Below are 27,007 nucleotides of genomic sequence, written 5' to 3'. Positions count from 1 at the left end.
GAGACTTTGGCAATAACTAGTCTGAATGCAGCGTCAACTTCGGGGTTTTTATTACCAGGCTCAAAGCCAAATCCACCCATTGCGACAATTGCTGGATATTACAAGTTGACAACTTGTAAGATTGAGCAACAGTGGAATGTAGATACGGAGGACTCTGTCGTACTTACAGTGAAGTTTGAGCTCGTTGAGAGATTCTTAGTACTTTTCTCAAAAACATTGCAAAGAGTAGAGCCGAAGCTGAGAGAACATAGCTTGCAGTCTGCAGCGCAGAAGAATGAAGAAATCAGCAAATGACACCATCCCTACTGTCCGATAATCCCACCGCTCCCTTTGTCTTCAGTGATTCCGAACACGTCAAGTTCTGGACTCCATATTAATCCAGCGTAAGTCATGACCTCATGAGACTGTCAAACTAGCTGCGTGCGATACTGCCAACAAGAGGCTGAGACGCGTCCCCGTATTCGGAGGCCGGCCCCTGACACTCGAGGCTCAGCTACGAATGCACTCGTACTCGGACGTCGTACGACGTAGTGGGAGCAGGGATCAGGGGGCACACAACCGCAGATATGCACTGGACAAATCCGACAATGAACGAGCTGTATACTTTGATAACTCAGATCTTACACGGGCATCCCCACGAGCCATTCCATCCAAGCATCTATCACGACAAAGGAGAGGATTTTTTTTGTTTTTTTTTGTTGTCCTCGCTTCTGTGTAACAAGGCCGTCATTCAATCTACAGGGAGTTGAAGTTTTATGGCCGGCGATGAATAACATTCCCATGGCGGCGTTCTCCAAGATTCGAGGAAGCAGGTGCTCGTATCAGAGTGGAATTCTGTTAGATGCCAGGTTTGAGGTGAAACATGTACCTGCAGAGGGTGACTTTGGCGATTTCGGCATCATGAACACCGAGTCATTGATTCATGCATCTTATGATAGGAGAACGGTTGAGGACCTCACGTCCTCGAGCGGCAAGTACACAGACCTTTCAAATAAACATTGGGTATATACAGTGCGTAGCATCGTTCAACGAAATATAGTGTAAAGATTGATTACGCCCTCCGTGCCTATCATGCTTCGCATTCAAGGCACAAGAGAGTGTAAACGAAGAAAAGAAAATAAAGTACAGGATAGCCTCCCATTTCGTCCCTAGGTCACTATACCCATCATGCATGTCCATCATTTACATCATGGCGAGGACAGCAGCGCCAACGGCCAGACCCAGAGAGCCCTTGACGGCCGAGGCAGCACCCTCGAAGTAGGGCGGGTTGTCGGGAGAGCCGGTGCCAGTGGGACCAGGCAGCTGGCCAGTGCCGGTGGGAACGACGCTGCTGCTGCTGGTGGGCGGCACACCAGTCGGCTGGGCGGAGCCGGAGCTCGCCGGAGGAGCCGAGGACGAAGTCGGCTCGGGAGCCGGCTCGCTGCTGCCGATGGCGGTGGCGACCGCATCGGTGCCCTCCGGGCAGGTCTCCGGAGGCATGGCGTAGTGGATGCCATCAGAGCAGCAGATGGCGCCCGGAGGAACGCACGGGATGCCGACTTGAATCCGAAGCGCGTCAGCGACATGATTCAGATGCCCGCGGGTTGGGAAACTCTGCGCAACTCACCAGGGCAGGCAGGGACATAGCCCGGCTCGCAAGTAGCGCGGGTCTCGAGGAGATTGGAGCGCTTGCCGACAAGCGGCAAGTCCGCAGCCGCTGAGAGCAGCGGCAGGGCGGCGACGGAGACGAGCAGAGACTTGGAGAAGGCCATTTTGACTGTGGGAGACGAGTGGTTGGGTTGATTAAACGAGCGAAAGTGCTGTAGACAGCAGAAAGCCGGGAGCGAACGGACTGAAGAGGATTCTTCGTTGAACGAGGATTTGTGCGGGAAGAAAGAAGAGGAACAATACGGTGAGGTCCCAACGGCAATTAAATATTTAGTCGACTCGGAGTTCGTGACCGAGTTCCCCCCCCTTTTCGTATCCGTGGTTGAGCCTAAAAAGCCTTTTTTCCCTTCCTCAGAGTTTAGTCTTTGTTGTCTCCAATCCGCCACGATGCGAGGCAAACTTCCGACTCCATTCCTCCAATCCCAGGCCTACTCGTACAACCCGGTCGCTTCGAGCTTCGCACGTCCTCCGATCACCACAGCATCCCTCATGCCTTGACTCCCCTTCCCTCCCCCCCACCACTCAGCAATCAATGGGCAGACGCTGGTAACTCTGTCAGGGGCTTTATTTTCCACGCGCATGAACGGACGTCCATTGGGTGTTTTTCCGACTATCGGCTTGGCGTTCAGGGACAAGGCTTTTGGGATTGGATGCACCAGAGTCTGCGATTTGGAAGCCTAACCGAACCGACCAAATATGCCTGACTCCACGGTGGAAAATCGGCATGGGTTAAAATCATCTTCATAACCTTAACAAAAAGCCCACTGAATCCATCATTAAAAGTGTATAATGTATGTACGGAGTAAGTGGCAACCGCCAGAACAATGGGATGTGGATTTTGATTTCCTTTGAGACCGACCGATCAGAGACGATCTCAAAGGAAGCGCCAGATCGATCAGATCGGCACTCACTATGTATGAACGCTTTTAGAGTTCATTTCATTCTCCAAGACTTGTCCACAATACGATGTGGTGGAGGGCGACTGACGTGGATCACGGAGGTGGCTGTTGGGCCGAGTGCTGGGCAGGCGGAATCTCCCAAATGGGAAGAGACGAGGGCAAACCCTCTTCTCTCCGTACTCTCACTCTCTCCACTATGGACTCCCCCCTTTTGTCCTCCTAATCGTATGTTAGGTACACACCTAGTTCATGTTCTTGTCATAAACACACAAAGGGACAAAGAATCTTGTACTCTATACGCAGAAATGTAGCCCTATTTGCAGCCTCAAGGATTGCCTGTGGCGAAACAGAAAGAAACAAGCTCGAAGGAGTCGATCAAGCAATATCCCTCTTAGGTTATCAATGACTTGCATCTTGTAATGCAGCGGACGAGAGAGGTAAGTAATGGATGGCAACGCGCGTTTCCATTGGCCGCATTGCTGACTCAGTCAAACCTTTGACCAATCACACTAAGTTATCTACAGTACTCCGTACCAGATACGGTAATGAATCGGCTGATCGTACGAGTATGATTTCAAGGATTCACCACCGCGACAAGACCGAGGTTGCGACTCGTGACGACTTGTGCTCGTGGAAAACTCGAGAAGATCCCTAACTAACTCGTAAGGAACTGCGGAGTCCTGAACCACAGAAATCACCACGGCGTGATTCTGCAGATGCCAGAAACGCTAACCGAACTGCTGCCAAGGTGAATCTGGTGCCAATCGCTGGCTGTTGAACCCTATCGACTGAACCTCCCGAGTCCCTCGGCGCTACGATGTACTCCGTACACGACTACTCACTACACCAATGATCCGGGCCGATCAGCGCCCGTTGAAGCACGGAGTTCACGGATAGTTTCAATAGATCCGCGCTGGACAGACCACGAGATACCTAGTACATAATCCGTACGGAGTAGTCCATACGGAGTAAAGCATCATTATTGGGACAGAACAACTTCCGCGTCCGGACTGCAAGGAGTTGAAGGGAGCGATAAGAGCTCTTAGTTCGATAGACGGGGAGATGTCATTCACGGGCTGAGTCACGGCTCCATCACGCGTGACGGATGGTTTCCATTCTGCATAAACTTGCGTCTGCTGCAGGCGCAAGCTGTACTCCATCGGTACTTCATCCAAGCCATGCCTTGTCCTGTCATCCTCGTTATCCTGGAAAGCATAACCTATGGGTTCTACCCATTTCAAGTGTAAGACGCCGCAGACCACCAGCAAATCTCAAGTCGATACGCTATCTTTCAGCAGGAACATGTCCAATGGTTAAGTAACGAGTTCATGTCAGAAGCCTGGTTTTTAGACGTCTGACCTCTATTGGGACTATAATTATCTGATTAAGTTAGCTAACTACAGAGAACGTCGTCTGGCATAGCTCCATCGAGAGAAGACCAAGGTCTGAACGTCGGCTCCAGAAATGGATCTGCGTCCTGCGTCACAAGGGGACCTCATCCAGTTTCTCCTCGCCTTCTGTCGGGCTCTTGCTGGTTTCCCTATTCTCCTCACGTTGCTCGTGCTGCTCCGTTGTCGGCTCCGTTGTGGATCGCTCTTCAGCGTCTTCCGCCTCGGATTGATCATGTGATTCTGCAGCACCTTCCTCAGTGGCACCTTTAGCGGCGCCTTCCTCTGGTTTCTCCTCGTTCTTTTCCTTCTCTTCCTCCTCTTCCTTCTCTGCCCTCTCTCCCCTCTCCCCTTTCGCTTCCTGCGTTTCCTTCTGGGGAGTGGAATGGTCTTTTGGTGGCGGAGTGGGCGGCCTGTCGCCCTCATCCTGGCTCTTAGCCTCCTCCGAGCCGTCGGGGAACGGCGTCGGCGGCTTCTCGGGGGCTTGTTCACCACCAGACTGTGATGAAGGCTCGAGTTGATCACCGGCTGGAGCGGCGGCAGACGCACTAGGAGCTGTAGATGTAGACGCCGTAGGCCGATGCTGCTGAACCTGCTGCGAGATGGGCCGCGTTCCCAGTTGCCGATGCCGCGGGTCGGCATTCAGATAGTAGCTTCGCACACTGACAATGGTTCCCTCCGCTTCGCAAGCATCAACCCATTCTGGTCGCACCACAGGGATGTTCATCTCTACGGCCTTTTCCCACAGCGGCCCTCGTCCCTCGGTGCAGACAAAGTGTGTAGTATCGATGCGAACCGTATCCACCATCTTGCCACCGATGCGCTCGAGTGCGCGCGCCAGGGCCTCTTTCTGTTGCGGAGACATGATGCCCGGCGTGACCGTAATCCCCGACAGATCCGTCATTTTGTGTGTTCGGCAGGTCAGCTTCTCCGACTGATACGTGCCGGCCGTCGTCCGTAGCACCAGATGGAACGTGTATTCAGTATCGATAGCGAGACCGCTGATCTTCGTACTCAGCGTCTCCAGGGGACGCGGTATCGAGCCGGCTTTGGATCCATTGCGATAGAGCGATAATGTCTTGAGCGACGCGGTTGCCAGGTTGATGGGATCCCACTCAAGCACGAGCGATGTCTGGGTCGCATTGCGGAGACGGAGAACCGGCGGCGATGGGGTGTGAAGGCCATATGTGTTCAGGATGCGCTTCTGCAGAGCTTGAAAATCGGCGACGCTTTTCGCTTCCGCGGCCTGGTTTCGGGAGACCTCGATGTCGACGATGCTGCCGGAGCTGATGTTGCTTGGCAGGAGGACCGACGGGAACTCAATCTGCGAATTGCGGCCATGTTAGAAATGAAAGGGCTTTCTGGACATGGAACCAGGTTGTCGATGCGACCAGGTCCTTACCAGTCGGTTGTCCTGCGTCAACAACACCGCGACGCCGGCGTCGACTTTGCCCACGGTCAAAGAGACCAGCATTTTCGACGCCCGTCAATGTCGTCTATCGCCCGCAGTCAATCGCGTGGCAATCAAGCCTCACTGCAAAGAGTCGATTGAGTCTCAGGGGTTTCGATGGGGAATAAATGGAAGAATGCATAGAATTGCATGCGCCATGCAGGGATGATCAGCCACAGCTACTTCTGCCGCGCGGCTCGTCTTGCCTAATTTGGAAATTCTGTGAGATTCTCATACCACGCGATGGAGAGTGAAATTTTTCTCGACAACTGCTTGCTTAGTCGCAGTAGACTTAATCTAAATACTACACGAAACGGATTGATTGTAGCATATGAATTCTAGTCTAGCTTTTGGCTGGTAGCGGTACCACTGGGCAAGGTCTTGCGAGCAACGGTGACCAACTTTTCCACGACGGCGTTCATCTCCTTTTGTATCTGGACATCCGACGCCTTCCTGGTCTTGTCTGTTGCCGTGATTGCAACAGTACCGGCGATGCCCGACCGGCGACTCGGGATATCCTTGCCCTGGATCTCCGCCGCCGGCAGCGGTCGCCCTTCAGCATCGAAGCCTTGCTGGTACAATGCCGTCCGAAACGCTTGTCGCATGCGCCTCGCAATCCATGTCCGCACGACCTTTTTGAATGGAAGATGGCCGACCTCGACTCTCCACCAGAGGGTGTTGAAATCACGGTGTCGATGCTCGTACAGGAACTTGGCTCGCAGAGGAGTCGGGTAGAGGACGTAGCGCTCCGTGTACGGGCTCATGAGGCATTTGTTATGATACCGAGCGGCGTAGAGCTCGGTCATGAGGAGCGGCCATAATGCCGGGAGTTTCGACTCGACGGTCGTGAACGGCGGCGGCGCAAGCATGGCTGTTTCTGTCGACGGACTGCTTCTATGGACCAGAAGCTGGAAGACACATATTGTCGTTGCCCAAGGGGAGGGCCTGCAACTTGGTTAGCCTCGAGCTATCATCAGAAGGAAACGACCGTAGCGGACAACTCACCGATGGCAGACAACCAGCTGTACGATTCTCTGCTGGCGTTTGTTCAGAGAGGCCTCAGCAATCAGTGGCCAGTGCTGGACTTGCTGGCACATGCCGGGTGGATAAGATCGGCGCCTGTGATTGGCGGAATGCACGTGCCGCGAATGGCGAGCCTGAGGCAGAAACAGCAAATCAGGCCGAAAATGAGGCGGGTGGAATTTTTGGGTTTAGGAACCGAAATTTTAAATAGAAAAAGGGCTTTAAATTCCCCTCTTCACCCCTCTCTTCCGTCCACGACAGTCAAAAAATCCATCACATCGTTTGCATTTCGTCGAGTAGAGCCTGAGTGACGACTCGAGCAGGTCAACATGCCGAAGAACAAGGGAAAGGTAAGTCAAGACCCGAGTTCATCCATTCGCCACCGTGCAGCAGCTGACCGCGGACTTTGCACAACAACAGGGTGGAAAGAACCGCCGTCGCGGCAAGAACGAAAACGACAACGAGAAGCGCGAGCTCATCTTCAAGGAGGAGGGCCAGGAGTATGCCCAGGTGATCAAGATGCTGGGCAACGGCCGCCTGGAGGCGCAGTGCTTTGACGGCGAGAAGCGACTGGCGCACATTCGCGGCAAGCTGCGCAAGAAGGTGTGGATCAACCAGGGCGATATCATCCTGCTCTCGCTCCGCGATTACCAGGATCAGAAGGGCGACGTGATTCTCAAATACAGCGCCGATGAGGCCCGCAGTCTCAAGGCCTACGGCGAGCTGCCCGAGAACGCCAAGATCAACGAGACCGACACCTACGGCCATGAGGGCTTCGAGGACAACGTCGAGTTCGACGAAGATCGCGAGACGGCCGACGAGAAGGAGATTGACGTCGACGAGATTTGAAACCTTCTTTCTCTTCATCAGCAGCCTCGCATTCGGGCAGGGCGGCCGCCCTACGGGCTCTTCGTGCCCCTTATCACGTCCACCAAAAGCATGATTATGCTGGGAGTTTCCAACCCAGTTACTAATCATCGAGACAAATCCGCCACTCTCGGTCAGACCATGATATCGGACTCGTAGGCATCATTTGCCCTCCCCCTTCCAACATCGGTCCGGTCGGACGTGCTCGAATGCTGAGCGACTCGACGGCGACTCCGTGCGCGTTATCTCGCTGGGTCAATGCTTACTTGCAACGGCAGGAGTGATGAACGGGTGACTTGCTTGAATTGGCTTGTTTGTTAATTCCTGTTTCAGAAGAGTTCAATATCATTGCATATCAAAAACACGCAACGTTCACTTGTTACGGTTTCTTTTAAGATTGTTGGTCCTCATTTCTTCGTTTTCTGCTTCGCTTGCAATGATGATCTCAGGATAGTACGTATGATGTGCCATACTACATAGACGAATCGATCTGCCCTTTTCATTACAAACCAAATCAAGTCTTTTATCCCTAGAAGTCCATCGTAGTCGTAGTCAACGCTGCTACTCATTCTCAAAGACATTCCTTTTAAAAAACCCTACGATCTTCCTCGCGGTTTCCTTGCCAACCATAGGGTCAAGATCCTCGACTTCCATATTCGCAATCTCGTGGATATTGCTGGTCTCCCGGATCAACCGGTCCAAGACCGGCGGCGTGACGCCGGGCACTGCTCGCAGGATATCCTGCGGCAGTTGGTTGAATGTGCGATGTTCAATGCCTGCGGCGGCCATGATGCCGCCGCCGTCGCGATGCGACGACGAGGAGGAATCGCCCGTGATGTCAACATCGAGGCCGACCTGCACTGCTCGGAGAGGGTCTGGCTCAGGGGCGTTCTTCTTGAGCTCCGCGAAGATCTCGGCTGTTTGGGCAGGCGAAGATGACCATATAATGCGCAGGGTCGGAAATGACAGAGTCAGAAGGACGAGGAGATGCTGGATGGATCGAGGGCTCGCCGGGTTGACGAGGGAGCTACTCGCTGCCGCCGCGGTTGCCGGCGCGCCCGAGGACGTGAAGACGTAGTCGGAGAGGAAGCTCGTGCTGGGCATCGATGCGGACGCGAAGGCGTCGAAAGTAAAGGACTTGTTCTGGTCGAACTCGATCAGCAGCACGGGGTTGCGGTAGTGCTGGAGCATCGTCTCTGCCTGGTTGTACAGCCGCCCGTTCTTGAGCGAGCTGATCAGATCGCGCACGGATTTGCGCTCAACGCAGATATCCGGCGTGAGCACGTAGTCGCCGACCGTCAGCTGGCACGGGGCGACCTGCATGCCCCTGCCGTGCAGCAGGGAAGGCAGCGCGCTGCGGATCTCACGGACGTCGACAACGACGGTTGGTGGTGATGACGTAGCTGCCAGGCGTCCACCGCCTGCGATGCGAGTGTTGACTGTGCGGAGGAATTGTTCCTGGGGGTCTTCCTGGCTCGGGTCATGAGTGAGGGTCACTGCCATGCTCTAAGTATCAGAGTCAGCGGTATGTGCACACAGCCGAGCCAAATGTCGAAGCTTGACTCTACCCTTCTCTCCTTGATCAGTTTCGTAAACGCATCCTTCTCCCGACGGACAGCGCTGAGGTATCGCTGCTCCTCGACAGAGCCACCGTAATACATAAAATAGACGCGCACATTCCGATCCGCATGCGAACTTCGATAAACCTCGACGCGCCGAATAAAAGCAGCGTCGGGCTCGTACATTATGATATATCGAGGACGAGCTTCCTCCAGAATCCGCTCGTCCATATCGCCGTCATAAGGATGAATCATGATCAGGTCGCTCATGTCGTAAAGTTCGTAGTAGTCTTCCGCATCCTGCAGCTCATCGATCACAACCTCATCCTTCACGTTCCCCTCCGCGGCTTTCGGCTCAAGATTGGTCAGCAGCTCCGAGACCTGTCCCGGTGCCTCGACATCGACTTGCACGCTATCATTCGCACCGCGCCCGCTGGTAGCAGCGGTGCTGCTTCCTCCTCGGACTCGCCGTCGCTTGTTTGGCGGAGCGCGGCTAGTCGTGGTGGCCTGGTGAGGTTTTGCCTCGGTGTTTGTTGAATACAGATCATTCTTTGCACGCACAAAGTTCAACTTCCAGTTCAGATACTCCCGCAGTTTCCGGCGCATCATCAGCTCGGCGGATCCACCGTCATCATCATCGCTTGATGCATCTTCATCATCAGCGTCATGGCCGGCGCTCTTTTCCGGTTTTATATGTCTCAACTCTAGGTATTCTCGAAGCTGCCGGCAGGTACGCTGATCGCTGCACATGATCAGAATAACGTTGTTCGAGTCGTCGCGAACTGGATTGAGATAGATGTCTTGCTCGATCTCCTGAAGGACATCGGCCAGAGCCTGCCATTTTGGCTGTTCCTCCAGAACCGGTTGCAAGGTAGAGGGGAACGAGATGGAGGAGTCTGCTGCATCTGATCCCGTAATTTTGCCCCTATAAACTCTCGACTTGGCCGTTTCGAAAAGCACATGAGCAGCGTCCAAAAAAAGCCACGGCGAGTAGGTGTGTTTAGTTGACCCCGGTGGTGCAGAGTGTGCTGCAATGATTGTATCGAGGTACTTCAACAGAGACACTGCATCATATGTGAGGAGAGAGCTGCAAAATCAGTAAGAAAACAGCCCTGTATCCAGATTGCTAGAGAGCGGCCTTACTGCAAGATAGATCTCAAAACCGACAGATCTGCTACCATTTGTCGCGTGCGGAAACTAACACGGTGCCAAATGGAATCCAACTGCCGTCTGATTACCACATCAAAGTTCCTATGCAAGGCACTGTCCACTGTCCAATCTTCCATATCAAGACCAGTATTTGCCTTTTTCAATTCCGAAACAGTCGTTTCGACACACTCCAAGACAGCATTTTGAATTTCTCGCATCTTGTCCGTCATGGGAACCTCCAGCTCAATCACCTCGGCTTTTCGACGGCCCTCTAAGGACTCGGCAACAGTAACATGAAATCGAGGCCATAATGATGGCTTGCGCAAGAAGAGATTCTGGAGGGTGTTTGCAAGAGGCGAGAAACCAACGGTGAGGGGCTCTGGGCTGTCCGAAAAGGCTTTGAGAAAGCCGACTTTGTTGAATTGCCGATAGATACGGACAATGAACGCTTCGAGAGAGGTTGCCACAACACTGTCGACGATTAGAGCGAGAAAATTGTCGGAGTAAGCTGGTGAATGTACCGTTCCGCATGCAGAACTATCATGCCAGTGATTTTCTCCGGATCTAGAAGTTCTGCTCACAGTCAGTGATACCTATCCGAGACCCAGCAAACAGAATTCCGCATACTGCAAAGTAGATCAACCGCTAGAATGCGGGAAGTCACGCTCAAGACTCCTCCCTGCGCATAGATCTTCTCCCTTCCGGACTGTCAGCCTCCGTCGCACGATTCTCTTTGCAGAGACCACACCTCATTGGCACCGTAGCTTTGTCAGTATTAATGACTTTCAGCCCACGGGCTAGGGGAGTTTTGCTGATGGCGTAATGCTCCGCGAGAGCTGCTCATTGTTTTAGCCCTTCGATTCTCGCTATCACCTCACTCCCTCAGGAAACACACCTTCACCGATCCACTCATTTTCTCGGTCGTCCGCTCCCACCACCAGCACCAAGTTATTCCCTGCGGCATCATATGTGTGAAGCAGATTCGTCACGAGACGGAGGAGGCCGAGGCCCCTAGCGAGGACAACGAGCTCATCTTCGGCACGGAGCTCGTTGAATAGGTCCTGTTGAAATTGCTGGAAAACCGCCAGTCAGCATTGCCATCCCACTCACTCCGCGGACTCAGGCTACTCACTAACGGCAATGATAGCTTCACCTGCACATTCGGACGTTCGGACATGAGGCCGTCTACTTCCTGTCGCGCTGGTGCCAACTGGAAGCGCGACATTGAGCCCAGAGCGTGACGAAGCAGCACGTGGTCACGTGATAGGTTTAAGGCGGGGACCTACTAGTCCCAATATGGACTAGCGCAAGGCGCCCTGCATCCATCAGCTGGAGTTGAATGCTGCGCCCTTGGCTATCATCGTCAGACTCTGCATGGCTGTTCGTATATCTATCGGTGTTTCATTCCCCTTGCTCGAAGTCTCTCGGTACCTCTGTGTTTTTGAAATCGCTCGTGCGGGCTTGTTGATTTTCCAGTTCTAACAATCGATTTAAATTGAGCCCTGCCGCCTTTGGCCAAGTCATTCGCGGCCACTTTTGGTTGCAATGTGTCCAGAGCGACACTGCTGATCGGTTGCCACACGTTGCGTTGACTAGCTGCTCATTGACTGATTCCCTTTCGGAAGCTCGCCATGCCTTCAATCCTCAGCGATGCCGACAAGGAAACGGTGAAGAGAACCGTTCCTAAACCAGGCAACAAGATACTTGCAGTGGGCGTCGCCCGCCTCTACGTTGCCCACCCCGATCCTCGTCGATGGACGTACACAGGCCTACAAGGCGCCGCGGTTCTCGCCAATGATCTGGTTGGCCATACGTTTTGGCTCAAACTGGTCGATATATCGGTAGGCGTCGAGAAATGACCAAACTCCGGTCCCTGTTATACTAACTACATATTGGTGAGCACAGCCCGCTGGCCGAGGCGTGATTTGGGACCAGGAAATCTACGATGGCTTCTCATACAATCAGGATCGCACATTCTTTCACACTTTCGAACTTGAGGAGTGCCCCGCCGCATTCTCATTTGCTGACGAGAAAGAAGCCAAGACCTTTCTGAAGAAGATGAATGAGCGCGAAAAGCATGCCAGCAAAGAAACAAAAGCCACTCCGTTCTCCGCTACTCGCGGCCAAGGTCCCGCGGCTCCGTCGAATGGAAAAGGCTCGGGACGTTCGCTCTTTGGCAGCTTTCTGCACCGCGGATCACACTCGCCAGCTCCGGCCTCGCCAGCCCCAGCCGCGCCGCCGCCGCCGCCGCCGCCAGCGTCGGCACCGGCGAAGTCGTCACTGAACGATGACGACCCAGCTATCAAAGAGGTTCTTGCGGAACTGAGAGAAATGGGAATCACGGAGGATCAAATCCGAGAAAATAAGGACTTCATCCGATCTTACATTGAAAGTAAACAGGCCAACGGTGCTGAAGATGCGCCACAACGTTCATCCCCTTCTCCTCCAGTAGAGGACCAGAGACGAACAAAAGCTCCTCCCCCGCCTCCTCCCTCGGCTCCTCCACCGCCCAGGTCAACTCCGCTAAGTCCGCAAAACACTGGCAGTAGTAGCGGAGGTCGCCGCGGGCCTCCTCCCCCTCCGCCCTCAAGACGGGGACGCACTGATGCGTCCCCTAGCGGTCATGAGGGAGAGTCGACGGCACCCTCGAGTCCCCGGGAGCCGTCGCCGCCTCGGCCCAAATTCCGAGCTCCGCCGCCAATTGCAGATGCTGGCAAGTATGCCAAGTCCAACCTGGCTCCTAGTACACGACCGCGGGCAGCATCTGGTACGACGCCTGGTCCACCTCCCCCACCCAGGCCACCGAAATCGCCGTTGGACGACCGGACTCCTTCTAAGTCGGAGCCGAATCTACTGGGTGATCGCAAAGTGTCTGCTCCTCCGGCACCCCCGAGTCGAAGTCCCGCCCATGGACCGCCGCCTCCGCCGCCTCGAGCCGTTAGCCCGCAACAACCACCTCAGATTCCCTCTAAAGTTCCCCATGCACCTCCAACGACATCCGCACCTCCTCCGCCGCCTCCGAGAGCTTCTCCAGCACCGCCGCCGCCTCCTCCCTCGTCATCACGCCCAGTGCCATCAGCTCCTGCACCGCCCCCGCGGCGGCCAGTTTCCACAGAAGCTCCGCCCGCTCCCCCACCAACGCCTCCCACCTCAGGGGCTCCGTCTGCCCCTCCACCGCCACCTCCTTCAGCAGCTCCTGCTCCTCCACCGCCTCCCCCGTCATCGGGAGCTCCCCCTCCCCCGCCGCCGCCTCCTTCCTCTGGAGCACCGCCAGCTCCTCCACCACCACCTCCCTCTTCAGGCGCTCCACCACCACCACCGCCGCCGCCTCCGTCTTCAGGAGTTCCTCCTCCACCACCACCACCTAGTGGTGGCGCACCGCCCTCTCTTCCCTCTGGAGGAGGTGGTGGTCGAGACGAACTCATGGCCGCAATCCGTAGTGGAGCGAATTTGCGGAGAGTCAAGGACTCGGAGAAACGAGATCGCAGTGCTGCGATTATCCCAGGCACAGGTAATGATGGCCCCTCGGCACCGAAGCCCAGTGCCACTCCAGCAGCAGGACTCGCGGGTGCTATCCAAGATGCTCTTGCCAAGCGCAAGCAGAAGGTCAGCGGAAGTGGTAAGTCGCTTTTTCCTCTAGATTTCTGGCTACAATGCTGACCCTCCCAGATGACGAGAAAGAGGATGACGATGACTGGTGATTTGGGCGTTGGCCTCTACTTCGGAGTATACGAACTCGCTGCTTTGCAGGGTTGCTCTGGTCAGTATTATCGGGCATTATCATGTGGATCGATACAAGGCATCGATTACTGGGGATTTGCCAGTGCTGTTGTTGGGCAGTCGTTCCCCATGTTTCCACAGCCGAAATGATCTCTTTACCTGGCATATCTATTTCGAATACTACTCGTTCCTCCGCGTTGATCGCTTGTCTGTCAGTGTAGGATCTTTAGACCGTCTACAGGATCAGAGCAACGCCAACAGAAGCCAGACGTTGGCCGCAACTACCGTACTTGTACTGTATCATACCAATTCATAGCTGCTATAGAGCAGAAGGTTTCTGATGTCGGACTGTTGCTGCTCCAGTTTCCTCTCCAAGCCCTCTCTAAGCCCTCTCTCATGTTTGTACGGCTGCTGAATCAAGACACGATCGTATACAGATATGCTATAGAGCTTGCAGCCAACAATCAGAACTTCCAGAAACGTTTCTGAAGTGGAGACAGAATATAATATCAGGAACCGGGAAGATTCCACAATTGTTCTCTCCAAGTCAGTCCGGGGGACAGCGATGCACGTGCTCGGATAATCGTTGATCCGCGCAAAGTACCAGACCCAGCCAGAAAAGCCCAAAAAGAAACAACTTGAAAAACAGACGGGGAATCATCATTTGCGGAGACGAGTTACGACACATGAATTGGACAATCCACGACAGGACAGAGAGATGCTAGCGTCGCCGTCTCTCAAGCCCTCGGCCCCGTCGATTTCTTTGCTCCGTTTTCTCCGCTCCCAGTCCGAATCCGTTTTCTTCTTCACGCCAAACCCTACATCCGGTTCCGAGTCAACATGGCATTCCTCTCGACCCAGACACGCTAGCGTCGATCGATCTGCATCGAATTGGCTGCATTTGAATCCAGCGCCGTGCCGTGCACAACTCGAGGCCTCGTTGTTTGCGTTTCTTTCGCCGACTTCGTCGAGGAAGTCAACAAAGTCCCTGTCGCGTGCGCGGAGACCCATTTCACTACCACTCGCGGATGTAAAAGTCGTTGCGCCGAACAGATTCTTACGATCTGCGTCGACAAAGAGCAGGGGATGGCTGCGACGGCTGTTGGATTTGCGCCGAGTCGGAGAGGCGATCAAGGATCGCAATGCGGATGTGCAAAGTTATCCACCGTCGCCGTATGCCAGCACGTTTGCCGACGAGGGAGCAGAGGGCAATCTATTCAACCTCGGACGAACGCTAGCGACCAAGGTCAATGAGCCTCGGCTGCGATGTACCGAGTTTGACGAGAATGGCAATGTCACGTTGGTGAATGGAGAGTATCGGAAAAGCGAATTGATTGCAAAGGTACTGCTTGGCCATACTGGACTCGAAGAAGAAAAGTAAAATTTGGGGCTGATTGAAATGTCTAGTATGGCTTGCTGCCGCGGGACTTGCGAAAAATCGACTCCTCAGTTCTCCCGCATATTCTCGTTCGACCGACGGCCATTCTGATCTCACTGCTCCATCTCCGTGTCCTGATCAAAGCCGACAAGGTGCTCGTTTTCGACGCATATGGATCGACGAACTCGTACTCGCAATCTGTTTTCATGTATGATCTCGAGGGCAAACTACGCCAGTCGCAGACGGCTGGTGCACTGGCTTACGAGTTTCGGGCCCTGGAAGCAGTTTTGATCAGCGTGACCAGCGGACTGGAGGCGGAGTTTGAAGGCGTTCGGGAGCCGGTCGTGCGAGTGCTGCGAGCCCTTGAGGAGGACATTGATCGCGATAAACTGAGACATTTGCTGATCTATTCAAAGAAGCTGGGCAGCTTCGAACAAAAGGCGCGCCTAGTTCGGGATGCGATTGAGGATCTTCTCGAGGCAGATGATGACCTTGCTGCCATGTATCTCTCTGAACGCCGCAAGGGGATTGTGCGAGAAGAGTCCGACCACCAGGAGGTGGAGATGCTGCTCGAGTCTTATCACAAAGTCTGCGATGAGATTGTTCAGGCGAGTGGGAACTTGGTGACGGCTATCCGCAACACCGAGGAAGTGTAAGTTCATGACAACCACAGATTTTTTTTTTCCTCGTGGTATGCTCACTGTTCGTACAGAGTACGAGCCATTCTCGACGCCAACCGCAACTCCCTGATGCTTCTCGACCTCAAATTCAGCATCGCCACTCTCGGCCTCGCCGCCGGCACCCTGATCTCCTCCTTCTACGGAATGAACCTGAAGAACTTCATCGAGGAGTCCGACTTTGGTTTCGGCGCCGTCTCCGCGTTCTGCATCCTGAGCACGGTCTTCGTCAGTATGTACGGCCTCATGAAGCTGCGCAAGGTCCAGCGTGTCCGCATGTGGGCCGAAGGCGGCGTGACGTCCAGCGGGATCGCACCCTTGGGCAGTCGCCATCTGGGTCTGGGCCCGCCCCCGCCTCCCGGCCCTGGCCGAGTTCCCGGAGCCTGGCGCCCCGACCCGCTCGATCCAATTCTTGCCGGTGTCCAAAGCGATGTCCGCGTGGAGAGGCTGCGCAGGATGAGGGATTCCTCGCTCGTCCCCGCGCCGGCCATGCCGGCCTCGTCGCCATCATCGTCGGTGTACCCGGAAGCGGGTCGTCGGTCGGCGACCCCAAAGGCCGCCGCCTCGTCGTATTCCGCTGCGACTAGCAAGTCCTCGACGAAGGGGGCCGTCCGGCCAGACGAAGCCGCTTTGGTTAGGGCATGACTATTTTTTTTTTCTCTCTCTCCTTCCCTCTATAAATATTCTGCTTGACCGGAATGAATGGTGTGCATGACATCAGGGCGGGTTTTGCTTTGACTTTTCTTTTTCCTTAGCATTGGCGTTGAGACGAGGGTAAGAGTTTGGGCTTATTATTATGTATTAGCAATTGTACCCAAGGTTAGATTTGTTGTATTTATGACTAGACATTCCCGATCCTTTCAACTCTGCATGCTTCCCATCAATGCTTTCTGGGTACAATACTTTCAACTACAATGCATGCATGCTTGCAACAAAACCCGTGTGATATGATTTGAGTCCGCGTTAGTACAGTAGTGATGTACATGGACGCATTGATACAACCACCGCTCAACTCCCATCGACATCAAGTCATTGCAAACGCCCCTAATATGTACACACAAGGTAGTAAACACAAGCACCATGATACACAGCGGAGATGCGAAACTGGGTATCAGAAAGCCCAAAAACATGTATAGCTATGGCAACTCTTTTTCGTGCAGGCCAACCAACGGATGAGACATTCAGAGAACTTAATCCACAGGAGGTAGACCATTGGTTGGTTTGGGGTCAACGAGACAAGGTGCAGTACATATTGGAAGAAAGAGGGGGGGGGGAGAGGAATGGAATCATGTTCAAAGAGATGACTGTGTGATTACAGTGATACATGCCGGTGAAGGCAATCATGCATCGACAGGGACGGCGTTGTGCTGTGCATTCGCGTTCGTCACTCGGTTGGACTGAAGCTGCTGTCCCTCAACGGCCGGCCCCGAAGTCTTGCCGTTCATGCGGTCAAACTCCAACGTCTCCGCCAACTCTCCCACCATCGGATCTAGTTCCTCTTCTTTCAATCCCGTAGCAAGAGCAACGAGTTTCCGATGCATATCGAGTTTCGTGCTGACTCCGGCATCCGCCTTCTGCTGAATCAGATCCCGGACAGCTGCGCGCCGGCGCTTTTGAGCTATCGTCAACTCCCGCGCAAGGTGATACAGTTCTTTGAGCTCCGTCGCATCCGGCGGGTCGGCCCTCCGAGCTGTTTGCGTTTCGGGCGAGACAGACGAAAATCGATCTGCCAGCTCCTTGCGCTGCAGCCTCTCAACGAGGGATTCGCATCGCTGTCGCACGGTCTCGTATCGAGCCATTTGAGCCTCGAAGGGCTCCGCCTCCTTCTCTGCCGACGACAATGCTATCGATTCTTTCTGAATGGCGCGTCGATCAGCCTCTAATTGCTCGTACAAGGCCTCTGGATTAGTTCCATCGTTGGCATTATTCTGATCGACAGTGGCGTTCCCATAAGCTTGGGTTAGCTTCCGGTTAGCTTCTTCCATGATGGCTGTGATCTTAGACTGCAATTCCGAGGAGACCCCATCGCGCGACGCACCGGGGCGGCTCGGCCCATTGTCGAAATCGGCTGATTCCAACAGATCTGCATCTGTTTGATCATTGCCTTGTGTGACACTCGAGGGTGGATGATTAGGGATGAACTGCTGCGAATTGGCACTCTCCAGAATGCCGATAGCGGTTTCGCCTTTCTTATTGACCAGGTTTCCGGACTCAGGATGGTGCAGGAGGAAAAGGTGCGTCAGGCGAAAGTTACCATTCCGAGCAGCGACTAATGCGGGAGTGTCGCCGTTCGAATCCTGACATGAGAGAAGCATGTCAAGATCCTCGCGCGAATAGGAATCGCGCAACTTCTGCAGGAGCACTTCGCAATAGTATTTAGCACTTTTCCATTTCCCTTTACTTCGCGTGGTCTCCGCCAGATGATGAAAAACGGTGGCTCCGAACCAGTCACGAAAAGTAATGTTTTCCTGTAAAAAATTGACCAGGGCCGGAAATGTCTTCTTTTCATAATTATTGGTGAAAAGGACGGCCCTCACTAGAGGTGTCTCTTCATGGACCGAGAGCGCACGAACGTCAGCGCCCCTGTTGATGAGATCCTGAACAATCTCCAAGTCGCCCATTGCGGCGGCCCAGTGAAGTGCAGTATTCCCCTGGTCATCGATCGGGCGGTTGACTTGAAAATTGGGAGGCGGAACAGGAGGCTGCACGCGTGCCGCCTCGGGAGCGTCACCTACTGTCATGAAGTAGTCAAGCAGTTGATCGCCATACAGAATATGTTCCTGCTCGCTGGGCGACATGAGAGGAGTACCATCAGGGCCCCGCCTTCGCTTCCGCGCATGGTTCGAATGTTGTGACGAGATCATTTCCTCGTCAGCCATCATCGATTCTGTTTCTAACGTCGTCTGATCAGGATCCACTAGTTCTTCATCTTCAAGCCCCGGGCCGGAATTTTCGTATCGATCTTGGGAGAAGGTCGAAGCACCCATTCTCGGGTCATGCATGGACATTGATGTGTCCAGTCTTCTTCTGACCGTAGAGGCTCGTGGGCCTCGTGGCCTTGATGCAATCGCATGCTTAGGCGCCGGGGGAGGACTTCGGTCCCCAGGCACAAACTCAAAGATCGGAAGTAGCTTATCCAGAATATTATTTCGCTCCGCAAGTATGCGGCCCTCCGAGAGGGGTATCCAAGTGCCTACGAAAAAAGTCAGCGTTTTTTGTTGTCCACAAAGACAATGAAGAGAATTTACCTTGATACTTTCCATATCCACCTTGCACCTTTTCGTGAACACCCTTCTGAACTTCACGTTCCAATATACGAGTTCTTGCAGGCTTGTCAAATCCGGCTACCTTGAGAATGTGTGTCGCATTGATCCAATCGTCAGATCTCCGGCGCATAACACTATCTCCATCGACCTTGAACTCGTAGACCGGCACCTGAAGAATTCGCTCAATGTTAGCCAGCCCCGGCACAATCCAGCCAACTGTTCCTGACTCACACCACTGTAAGTGGCGGAATATATGCCACTATATCCTGTCCCGGCCATCGCGAGGGTCGATGAGTCTCGAGTAACTCGAGATTCAGAGTGAGTTTGGGCGGTCAGCAGAGGAAGGGGTGGTGAGGCTTCCGTTGCACTAGGCGAGTCCCATGCACACTAGACCCCGAGACCCAGATCTGACTTTGTCCAATCAGTCAAAGTGTGAAAACAGCGATTTTTGTTTGTCAGTCACGGTGGCTCATCCAGGAGCGTTTCACCCCGTCAAACGCGATGATTTGCATGTGCGGGAGGGAGAGACGCGACGAGAGCGGGAGCGGGCGCGTAAAGTGGAAACAACACGCTAATCCAGTTTCGGAAAATCTTGGCGGCTGCGGTCACGTGGTATCACGGGATCTGCACGGAGAGTCCGCCAACCCCCCTTTGCTCCCGTCTGTCGAGTCTGCGATTGAGCATGAACGACCATTGGAATTGCGTATCGCTGCAACTCCGTGCAAATGACCGTCGCAGAGTCTGTTGGTCTGTCGAATGGCAGCGGTATGGCCACTCCAATTGCTGACATCGGGATTTGTTCTCCGAGCTGACTTGACGCGCCGTTGGCATAGCTGTTTCGGCATCTCGTCAGGAGATGTCCGATGCCCGCCTTCCGCTGGCGTATCGAGACTCATGTGCTCACCTTTTGATCCCTCTGAATCGATGCCGCCAAAAAGAGTTTTACCTGCCGTGGAAGTGTGAGGTACGGTCCCTGCTTCAGGATCTGGGTTCATATTGTTCGGAACGGTAACCAATGTTGTTGCTTGATACAGACGGAACGGCACACATATGAGAAATGCCAATACGAGGAATTCAAGAAGCGCGTGGCAAAGATGGAGGAGCTACGAGCAGCCAAGGGAGGTGCGCGGAGCAATTGACGGACCAGGGGGGAAGCGGGCGATTCCTTTCCGATTTCAGAACAATGTTGAATGATAGAGCTTGGTCCGGTCTGATTGGATTTGTACGGAGAGTCGACATGACCACTGGCAGACTGCTGCTCTGCCGTTGAATCCTATCTATCACAATGGCCTTTGGTGCCTATGTACTCGGACGTTTCGCATCTGGTCCCTTGGTCCCTGGCGTTCTTCTTTTGTATTGTATCTATGGAAGGCGTCTGAGACGTGTACAGTTTGGTCTCCCAAGCCTCATGTAAACCAACGAAAGAACCTTGACAGAATGACCCAAGTGCATTCCATTGAGATGCTCTGTACCGTACTGCATACAAACTAATAGTAACAGGCATTATGTATTATTATAATAATAAAGGTTGCCTAGCATAACCGAAGCAAGCCGAATGGAACAACGAGCTGCAAGAATGGCATCATCGCATGGAACCGAGGCTTCAAGTGTTGTTCGAGGTCGATTCCAAGCATCGGACTAGTGCCATGCAGCGTCCCTGATGCCGTGCCAATCACCATCGCCTGATCCGCAGGTCAAAGTTCGACCAGAATGCATTGTTTCTGTCCTCCATCGTTCTCTTTTTCTCCGGACAAACTTGATCCTTCGCATCTAGCGATCGGATGCGCTTGTCGCGCATTTTCTCCTCTTCGATTCGGTGACTTTTTGAGCCCCGCAAACCCGGGAAATGGATGCTTTTTACGAGCCTGGCCAGGATTAATAATCGAGATGCCCGGCGCTCTGGCCGTCCCCCACATCCACGAGCGACCATTCGAGGCTTCACGAGATTCCGAGAGGGGAGGCCAGCAGAGTGCGGCTCTATTTAAATAGGATTCTGAAGATCGTTTCGCGCAGCCTGGCTGCCGGGCTATGTGAAAAGAAAAAAAAAAAAAAAAAAAAAAAAAAGAGAAGTGGACCGACGTTCTACCTTCGTCATCGTCAGATCTTCGCATTTCAAAAAGTCTAGTTCCTGGAACGAAACTCGCGGATCTTCCTGCTCTATCCGCTAAAACGGCGGTTGCTTGTCCAAGATGGGTCTCTTGTAAGGACGCACCTTTCTTCGATGCCTCAAGATGCACATTGCTGAACCTCTGTTCGAACTGCAGGGCCCAAGGCACTGCCCTCGATTGGCCAGAAGCGAAGAAAAATGTGGATAAAGTGAGAAAATGGGGCATCGAGGTGCGCAACGGTTTCGTTTCACGGATATTGCCAGTGTGATTGACCAGGGCTTAGCAACTCCTCGCTACATTCAATCGGGCAAAAGGGAAAGAGCGTGATGCGCTGCTTTGGGGCGACGAGGTGAGCAGCCAGCACTGCCGGTTGTCCATGCTTCAAAGCTCACCCGCGTCCTACTTACTAGGTGGAGTACCTGGTCGTCGCATTCGATGATGCCGCGTCCAAAGTCCGTCTTTCCTTAGCGCAGGCAGAGATCCTCAAGTCGCTGGCCCGGGATGAAGCGATGTGGAAGGCTGGAGGAAAGGTGCCTTCGATGACGTCCAAACAGTGAGTTGGAGATCAATCCCGCCGGGAAAAGACTTGCTAACGTTTGCTGTCTCTTCAGTGGCGGCGAAGTACTCCCGACCTTTCATCCGGAATTCGGGCGCTTCATGCTGGAGGCAACGCCGGGCCGGCCATGGGGCATTGACTTGCGGGATCTCCTCAAGGTTGAATCCAATATGAAATGGAGGTGGGAATTGTGGCCCGGACATCTTTTACAAGCGTTCTGGCTAATGCGCTGTTACAGACGAGAAATTGCCAAAAGCCACATGGCACCCAACGAATTCCCCATCACGCTCACAACGTTTCCTCGCCTTGGGACGAGAGATGACTACATTGTTCCGTACTATCCTCCATCGGGACCGGCCCTGCGGTCTCAGTTTGTACCGGATGAGATCGCCAACCCTCACATCCGGTTCCCAACATTGGCGGCCAACATCAGATCAAGGCGAGGGAGGAAGGTGGAGATTAACGTCCCAGTATTCAGAGATAAAAACACTCCTTGGCCTTTCAAGGATCCGACGGTGAATTACGACCTTCATAAGTGGCCCGAGGATGATGACGTTCGTAACGGGGCAGCCAAAGAGGGTCACGTATATATGGACGCAATGGCATTTGGCATGGGAAGCTGTTGTTTGCAGATTACTTTCCAGGCCAAGAATATCAACGAGGGCCGGCGCCTGTACGATCAACTCAGCCCTCTCGGGCCGATATTGCTGGCCTTGACGGCCGCAACACCCATCTACAAGGGATACCTTGTGGACACAGATGTGCGATGGAACCAGATCAGTCGGTCGGTTGATTGTAGAACGCGCGAGGAGCTCGGCGAGCTGGTAAGACCAACCCTGTAGCCTTCAAGAATCCGATGGATGCTGATTTCATGTGCAGCCTCTGAAGAATGATCGCTGGCGAATTCCAAAGTCGAGATATGCCTCCAACTCGACATACATCTCGCAAGATCCCCGGCTCCGCAAAGAATATTTGGACCCTAATCTCATAGTAGATGAAGACATCAAGAAGCGGTTGATGGAAGGGGGCATGGACGATCTTCTTGCCACTCACTTTGCCCATCTGTTCATCCGCGACCCCATCGTCATTTTCGCGGAGGACCTCCAGGAGCTGAATCTGAACGCGGTCGATCATTTCGAGAACTTGCAATCGACTAACTGGCAGCACATGCGTTTCAAGCCGCCACCACCGGACAAGGATACCGGCTGGAGGGTTGAGTTCCGAGCGATGGAAGTTCAAATGACTGATTTTGAGAACGCTGCGTTTGCCATATTTATCGTCCTGGTCACCCGAGCTATCTTGAGTTTTGACTTGAACTTCTATATACCGATCACCCTCACGACAGAGAATATGGAGACGGCCCATGCTCGCAATGCCGTTTTGGAGAAGAAGTTTTACTTCCGCAAGGATCCGTTCCCCAACCGACGGTCCAGGCCGCAACAGCAGATGAATGGAGATGCTGCAGCGTCTGCGGGATCTTCCACCGCGGCCAGCGGAGCCTCTTCTCCAGTCCTTGGGCCTGTTGAAGATGAATACAGACTGATGACCATTGCGGAAATCATCAACGGGGCACCTGGGGGATTCCCCGGGCTCATTCCGCTGGTCGAGTCATACCTGAACAGTGTGAATGTCGACGTTGAGACGCGATGCTCGATCGCGCGCTATCTCGACCTCCTCCGCCAGCGAGCCGATGGAACTCTATGGACCGGGGCGAGGTGGCTTCGGCACTTTGTGACTTCGCATCCGGACTACAAGGGCGACAGCGTGGTATCTGAAAAGATCACATACGATCTGGTGAAAGCGGTGCAGGAGATGACCGAGAAGGAAGGAAAGGACGGCACTGCCGGGTGGCAGATGCTGACGGGCAAGGCATAGAGATGATTTGACGCGATATAAACATAGATTTGTCTTGCATGATAAATAACCAGCCAATTTTTTTTCTCTTCTTATTTTTATTTTTACTTTCAGAATCAAGCTCCCTGATCTACGATAGCTATTAATAACGGAGCCATGCAGCAAGGAACCTTTCGAGACAGATAAACATATGGGCATGAAAAGAAAAGAATTCTACCGCCAACTGGCAAGCCGCTCTGATCGCTCTGCCCCGTTCCACCACCTTCCCGATATACTACTTACTACAGATCTGCCGGCTAGCGATAGCGGGGCCTGCCTCATGCATGTATGTCACCGTCGTGGAACATGGGAACGTGGAACGTGGTATCCGGCATGAATCATACATAGCGGCATATCAACAAACTTCAACGAGAGCAACGTCGATGGTTTTTTTTTTTTTTGTGCGACAGTACCCTCGTATAGTTAGGGGGTTCTTTGTAACGGAATCGAAGAAATGTTGATGGTTTGATGGAACTGGGGTAGTTCATTTGCAGTTGGAATTGAACAGATTCTAAAGGGACATACAGGTAGTTCTACCACTAGCATGGGGGATTTGATATACAGCAGAACCTGCCATGTGGTATTCATGGAGGAGCTCTGATGAACTCGACTCATTCCGGACTCGCTTCGATCCGGTCTGTGTCACCACCATTCAGCAGAAGATCCTTTTGGCCACAAGACCTGAGCCGTTGCCGCCCTCGAGTTATCCGGCTGGGTTGTATCCGGGTTCGATACATAGTAGTGTTGTTATTTTTCCCCCATTGGCCAAAGGGAAGGTGATTCATGGAACGATTTAGAACTTCCGGGCAGATGGAGAGAGGATCATATTCGTGGAAGAGATGGCCAATTGTACTCCGGACGGTGACGAGAGTCTTGCCATCGCAGAGAGAGAGAGAGAGAGAGTCTGGACTCGTGGGGAAACTGGGTGAACACATATAAAATGATCACGATTCGGGAAGCTCTCGGTGCGAGAGTATCGCATGTCAAGCGGAACCGGACTTGAGATCTACCTGTAGTGTGACCACTTAAGCATTCATGCCTTTCCTCGACGACTATCTCAGACCTCATATACCCAAACACCACCTCATCGCTATTCAAAGCAACGATCAATACCTTTCTCACCTCCATCCACCGGAAAAAAAATCTCGTCCGGCATTCGACCGATGCTGCCATCCTGCCTGGCCCACGGAATCTGCGGTTTTATCACGCTGAACAGCTTCATCAACTTTATCCTCGGCCGGCGAGAGACGTGCAGGACCGGATGGAACATGCAGAAGTGTTGATTAGCAGAGACCAGAGCATGGCGGTGGTATGGGGACCGTTCGAGTCGATGGTCGGATGCATCATGGTGGCATGTATCTATCTGTTCACGTTGCATCGGATCCATGGCGAGTAGAGGATCTGTAGTCTGACGGATTCAAGGGAGGCCGTGGGTTGTTTCGTCGATCCGGCGGTGATGATGATGCATCGGGTGTGTGTGTGTTGCGAGGGTCCTTAAGTGGCCGGTGGTTGAGGTCGTCATGCTACGGATGGAGTAGGTCATCATTGTCATTGCACCTGCCAAGCACTGCCGTTGATCACTACTGCTTTACAACCGCAACTCACGGTGATTTCGTCGTGTATCATCACGACGGTCTCGATCAACAAAGGGTTAAAAGTTGCAAACAGAAGACTCAAGACTAAGCTCGATGCGCTTTAGGTCCTTTACGGAATCATGCACTCCCGCGGGATTCGGTCTGTTCCAAGGCAATGGCCATGGATCGAGTCCGAATCTCGATCGACTCGATGGCGCCTATCAACGCTAGTTTCAGATGGATGGTACCAAGATGAGGCACTCGGAGGTATGTCCGGAGCTCTGACAGCGTCACAAGTGCCATGAACCATATGGGTACGGAGTAGTCTGTATTACTGAGTGTCGAGCTTCTTTCCAATGTGCTAAAAAATGAGTCGCAAGGAAAAAAAAAAAATCTATGAAACAGGAATCATCTTGCAAAGCTTCAGTTGAAAGGCCAGTGATTTGCCCAGGTGCTGCCAGCACATCATATCGTTCCTGCGCCTTGAGGCCCCGGTCTGTGAGACGAGTGACACCGTAGACTCGAGGGACAGTGTCGTACGAGGGCTCGGATGTTTCCTCCGGACTCAAGCCGGCGAAACAAGTGCAGAGGGATTGACTTTGACCACTTGACCTGGTAAAGTTTGAGATGAGGAATAATCAGTTCAGAAGAATCTGTGATGGATCTCGAAAAAAAAAAAAAAAAACCATCACATTCGTTAAAAAAAACCGTATTTCCATGACGCCCGGTTGGTACTTGCGAAAACAGGAAGTCCCTGACAAGAAATGCGCGACTTGATCATCCACATAACAGCGGGAAACCGTAAACAATCGCTCATCATAGGCCAACCTCTGATTCAAAGTTCAACGCCCCCGAGAATCTCAGGCTTTTCTGCAAATGAAGCGATCGACATGTTGACTGGCGAAATCCTGGCAAAGAATCCTATACCTACATACTTACAGTACACCATTTCAGTTCCCACTCCCATCGAGTCCAATGCCAGCCACTCCAGGCACCAGTTCCAGGGCATTTTCCGCGCCAGACAAAGTCGATCAGCCAATGACTTGGGTCGCGTCGACTGGTTTTTGAGAGTCTCCTTCGCAGTGTCAACTTGTCAACGGCTTTTCCCCATCTGGACCCGGGGGGTGTCCCAATTAATAAGCTTAGCAGGGCTTGGCCACATGGGAGGTTTTCCGATTGCCTCTTTGTCATCCTAAGATACATAGTACCTATTTCCTTGGGCGAAACCGGTTTTGGCAGATGGTGTTGGTCCTCGCCACTGCAATATGTATGTATGAGTACTTGATGAGTACCTAGATTGATGTATCAATTTGAATTCGTGGCAAAGATATCCCCGAACAGAAAACACCAGTTCAAACCCGTGCATTGCATTGAAATCGCTTCTTTGTCCCAAGACCCTGCCGAGCACTAATAATTAGCAGTCTCTTGTCGAAACAGCCCAGTGGCGAGCTCGCTCCACCACCTAGACCGCCATTCATGCAGGACCGTTGCGCTACTGTACGAGTACATGGAGTTCCCCCCTCCTCCTCGTTCCACCTGCATACATACATATTCCAGATTCACGATCAAATTGCATCGACTCTATCGAGATGACTCGATCTGGTTTCTGTGGCTCTTCCGTGGCAAGTGGCGACATACGGAGGACAAGCATCCGCTTCCCGTGTCGAACCACCGGGTTGATGAAGCTTGTGCTGATTCATCCTGTACGAGGAAACTTGATATCTAGCTCAGTACTCTGTACGATTTAGCAAGATCATAGGCTGCATGCGGTTCTAGCACGCGATACCCAAGTATGTACGGGGAGTATAGTACTGTATTGTAGTCCAGGTCACCAAGGTACTACACGAATATCA

General features: G+C 53.2%; 10 protein-coding genes across 10 annotated transcripts; 5 read left to right on the top strand and 5 right to left on the bottom strand.

Annotated features, from left to right (window-relative positions):
- Positions 1-1,182: 1,182 nt before the first annotated feature.
- Positions 1,183-1,751, bottom strand: VTN31DRAFT_5726 (uncharacterized protein; the record flags this gene model as incomplete). The annotated part of the gene is made up of 2 exons (XM_069406257.1): positions 1,183-1,538; positions 1,607-1,751. 2 exons carry the CDS (start codon positions 1,749-1,751, stop codon positions 1,183-1,185), a joined length of 501 nt encoding a protein of 166 aa, XP_069259883.1.
- Positions 1,752-4,028: 2,277 nt separating this feature from the next.
- VTN31DRAFT_5725 (uncharacterized protein) lies at positions 4,029-5,408 on the bottom strand (the record flags this gene model as incomplete). The annotated part of the gene is made up of 2 exons (XM_069406256.1): positions 4,029-5,258; positions 5,337-5,408. 2 exons carry the CDS (start codon positions 5,406-5,408, stop codon positions 4,029-4,031), a joined length of 1,302 nt encoding a protein of 433 aa, XP_069259882.1.
- Positions 5,409-5,722: 314 nt separating this feature from the next.
- On the bottom strand, positions 5,723-6,253 carry VTN31DRAFT_5724 (uncharacterized protein; the record flags this gene model as incomplete). The annotated part of the gene is made up of 1 exon (XM_069406255.1): positions 5,723-6,253. The coding sequence occupies one exon, from the start codon at positions 6,251-6,253 to the stop codon at positions 5,723-5,725; it is 531 nt and encodes a 176-aa protein (XP_069259881.1).
- Positions 6,254-6,736: 483 nt separating this feature from the next.
- VTN31DRAFT_5723 (uncharacterized protein) lies at positions 6,737-7,256 on the top strand (the record flags this gene model as incomplete). The annotated part of the gene is made up of 2 exons (XM_069406254.1): positions 6,737-6,757; positions 6,828-7,256. The coding sequence occupies 2 exons, from the start codon at positions 6,737-6,739 to the stop codon at positions 7,254-7,256; spliced, it is 450 nt and encodes a 149-aa protein (XP_069259880.1).
- A 579-nt stretch (positions 7,257-7,835) lies between these two features.
- VTN31DRAFT_5722 (uncharacterized protein) lies at positions 7,836-11,159 on the bottom strand (the record flags this gene model as incomplete). The annotated part of the gene is made up of 8 exons (XM_069406253.1): positions 7,836-8,780; positions 8,843-9,920; positions 9,977-10,453; positions 10,504-10,555; positions 10,610-10,680; positions 10,731-10,818; positions 10,878-11,055; positions 11,115-11,159. The coding sequence occupies 8 exons, from the start codon at positions 11,157-11,159 to the stop codon at positions 7,836-7,838; spliced, it is 2,934 nt and encodes a 977-aa protein (XP_069259879.1).
- Positions 11,160-11,613: 454 nt separating this feature from the next.
- Positions 11,614-13,683, top strand: VTN31DRAFT_5721 (uncharacterized protein; the record flags this gene model as incomplete). The annotated part of the gene is made up of 3 exons (XM_069406252.1): positions 11,614-11,823; positions 11,888-13,601; positions 13,652-13,683. The coding sequence occupies 3 exons, from the start codon at positions 11,614-11,616 to the stop codon at positions 13,681-13,683; spliced, it is 1,956 nt and encodes a 651-aa protein (XP_069259878.1).
- A 737-nt stretch (positions 13,684-14,420) lies between these two features.
- VTN31DRAFT_5720 (uncharacterized protein) lies at positions 14,421-16,402 on the top strand (the record flags this gene model as incomplete). Its single annotated transcript, XM_069406251.1, has 3 exons — positions 14,421-15,044; positions 15,110-15,732; positions 15,793-16,402. The coding sequence occupies 3 exons, from the start codon at positions 14,421-14,423 to the stop codon at positions 16,400-16,402; spliced, it is 1,857 nt and encodes a 618-aa protein (XP_069259877.1).
- Positions 16,403-17,097: 695 nt separating this feature from the next.
- On the bottom strand, positions 17,098-19,302 carry VTN31DRAFT_5719 (uncharacterized protein; the record flags this gene model as incomplete). The annotated part of the gene is made up of 3 exons (XM_069406249.1): positions 17,098-18,950; positions 19,006-19,192; positions 19,255-19,302. 3 exons carry the CDS (start codon positions 19,300-19,302, stop codon positions 17,098-17,100), a joined length of 2,088 nt encoding a protein of 695 aa, XP_069259876.1.
- A 446-nt stretch (positions 19,303-19,748) lies between these two features.
- Positions 19,749-20,162, top strand: VTN31DRAFT_5718 (uncharacterized protein; the record flags this gene model as incomplete). The annotated part of the gene is made up of 3 exons (XM_069406248.1): positions 19,749-19,788; positions 19,857-19,987; positions 20,058-20,162. The coding sequence occupies 3 exons, from the start codon at positions 19,749-19,751 to the stop codon at positions 20,160-20,162; spliced, it is 276 nt and encodes a 91-aa protein (XP_069259875.1).
- A 1,050-nt stretch (positions 20,163-21,212) lies between these two features.
- Positions 21,213-23,562, top strand: VTN31DRAFT_5717 (uncharacterized protein; the record flags this gene model as incomplete). Its single annotated transcript, XM_069406247.1, has 7 exons — positions 21,213-21,223; positions 21,288-21,360; positions 21,415-21,480; positions 21,542-21,684; positions 21,743-21,868; positions 21,926-22,511; positions 22,567-23,562. The coding sequence occupies 7 exons, from the start codon at positions 21,213-21,215 to the stop codon at positions 23,560-23,562; spliced, it is 2,001 nt and encodes a 666-aa protein (XP_069259874.1).
- Between the last annotated feature and the right edge of the window lie 3,445 nt (positions 23,563-27,007).

Source organism: Thermomyces dupontii (assembly GCF_041956625.1).
Source record: "Thermomyces dupontii strain NRRL 2155 unplaced genomic scaffold VTN31scaffold_5, whole genome shotgun sequence".
Lineage (NCBI taxonomy): Eukaryota > Fungi > Ascomycota > Eurotiomycetes > Eurotiales > Trichocomaceae > Thermomyces > Thermomyces dupontii.
The sequence above is the reverse complement of the archived record's forward strand: the minus strand, read 5'-3'. Positions and strand labels throughout refer to the sequence as shown.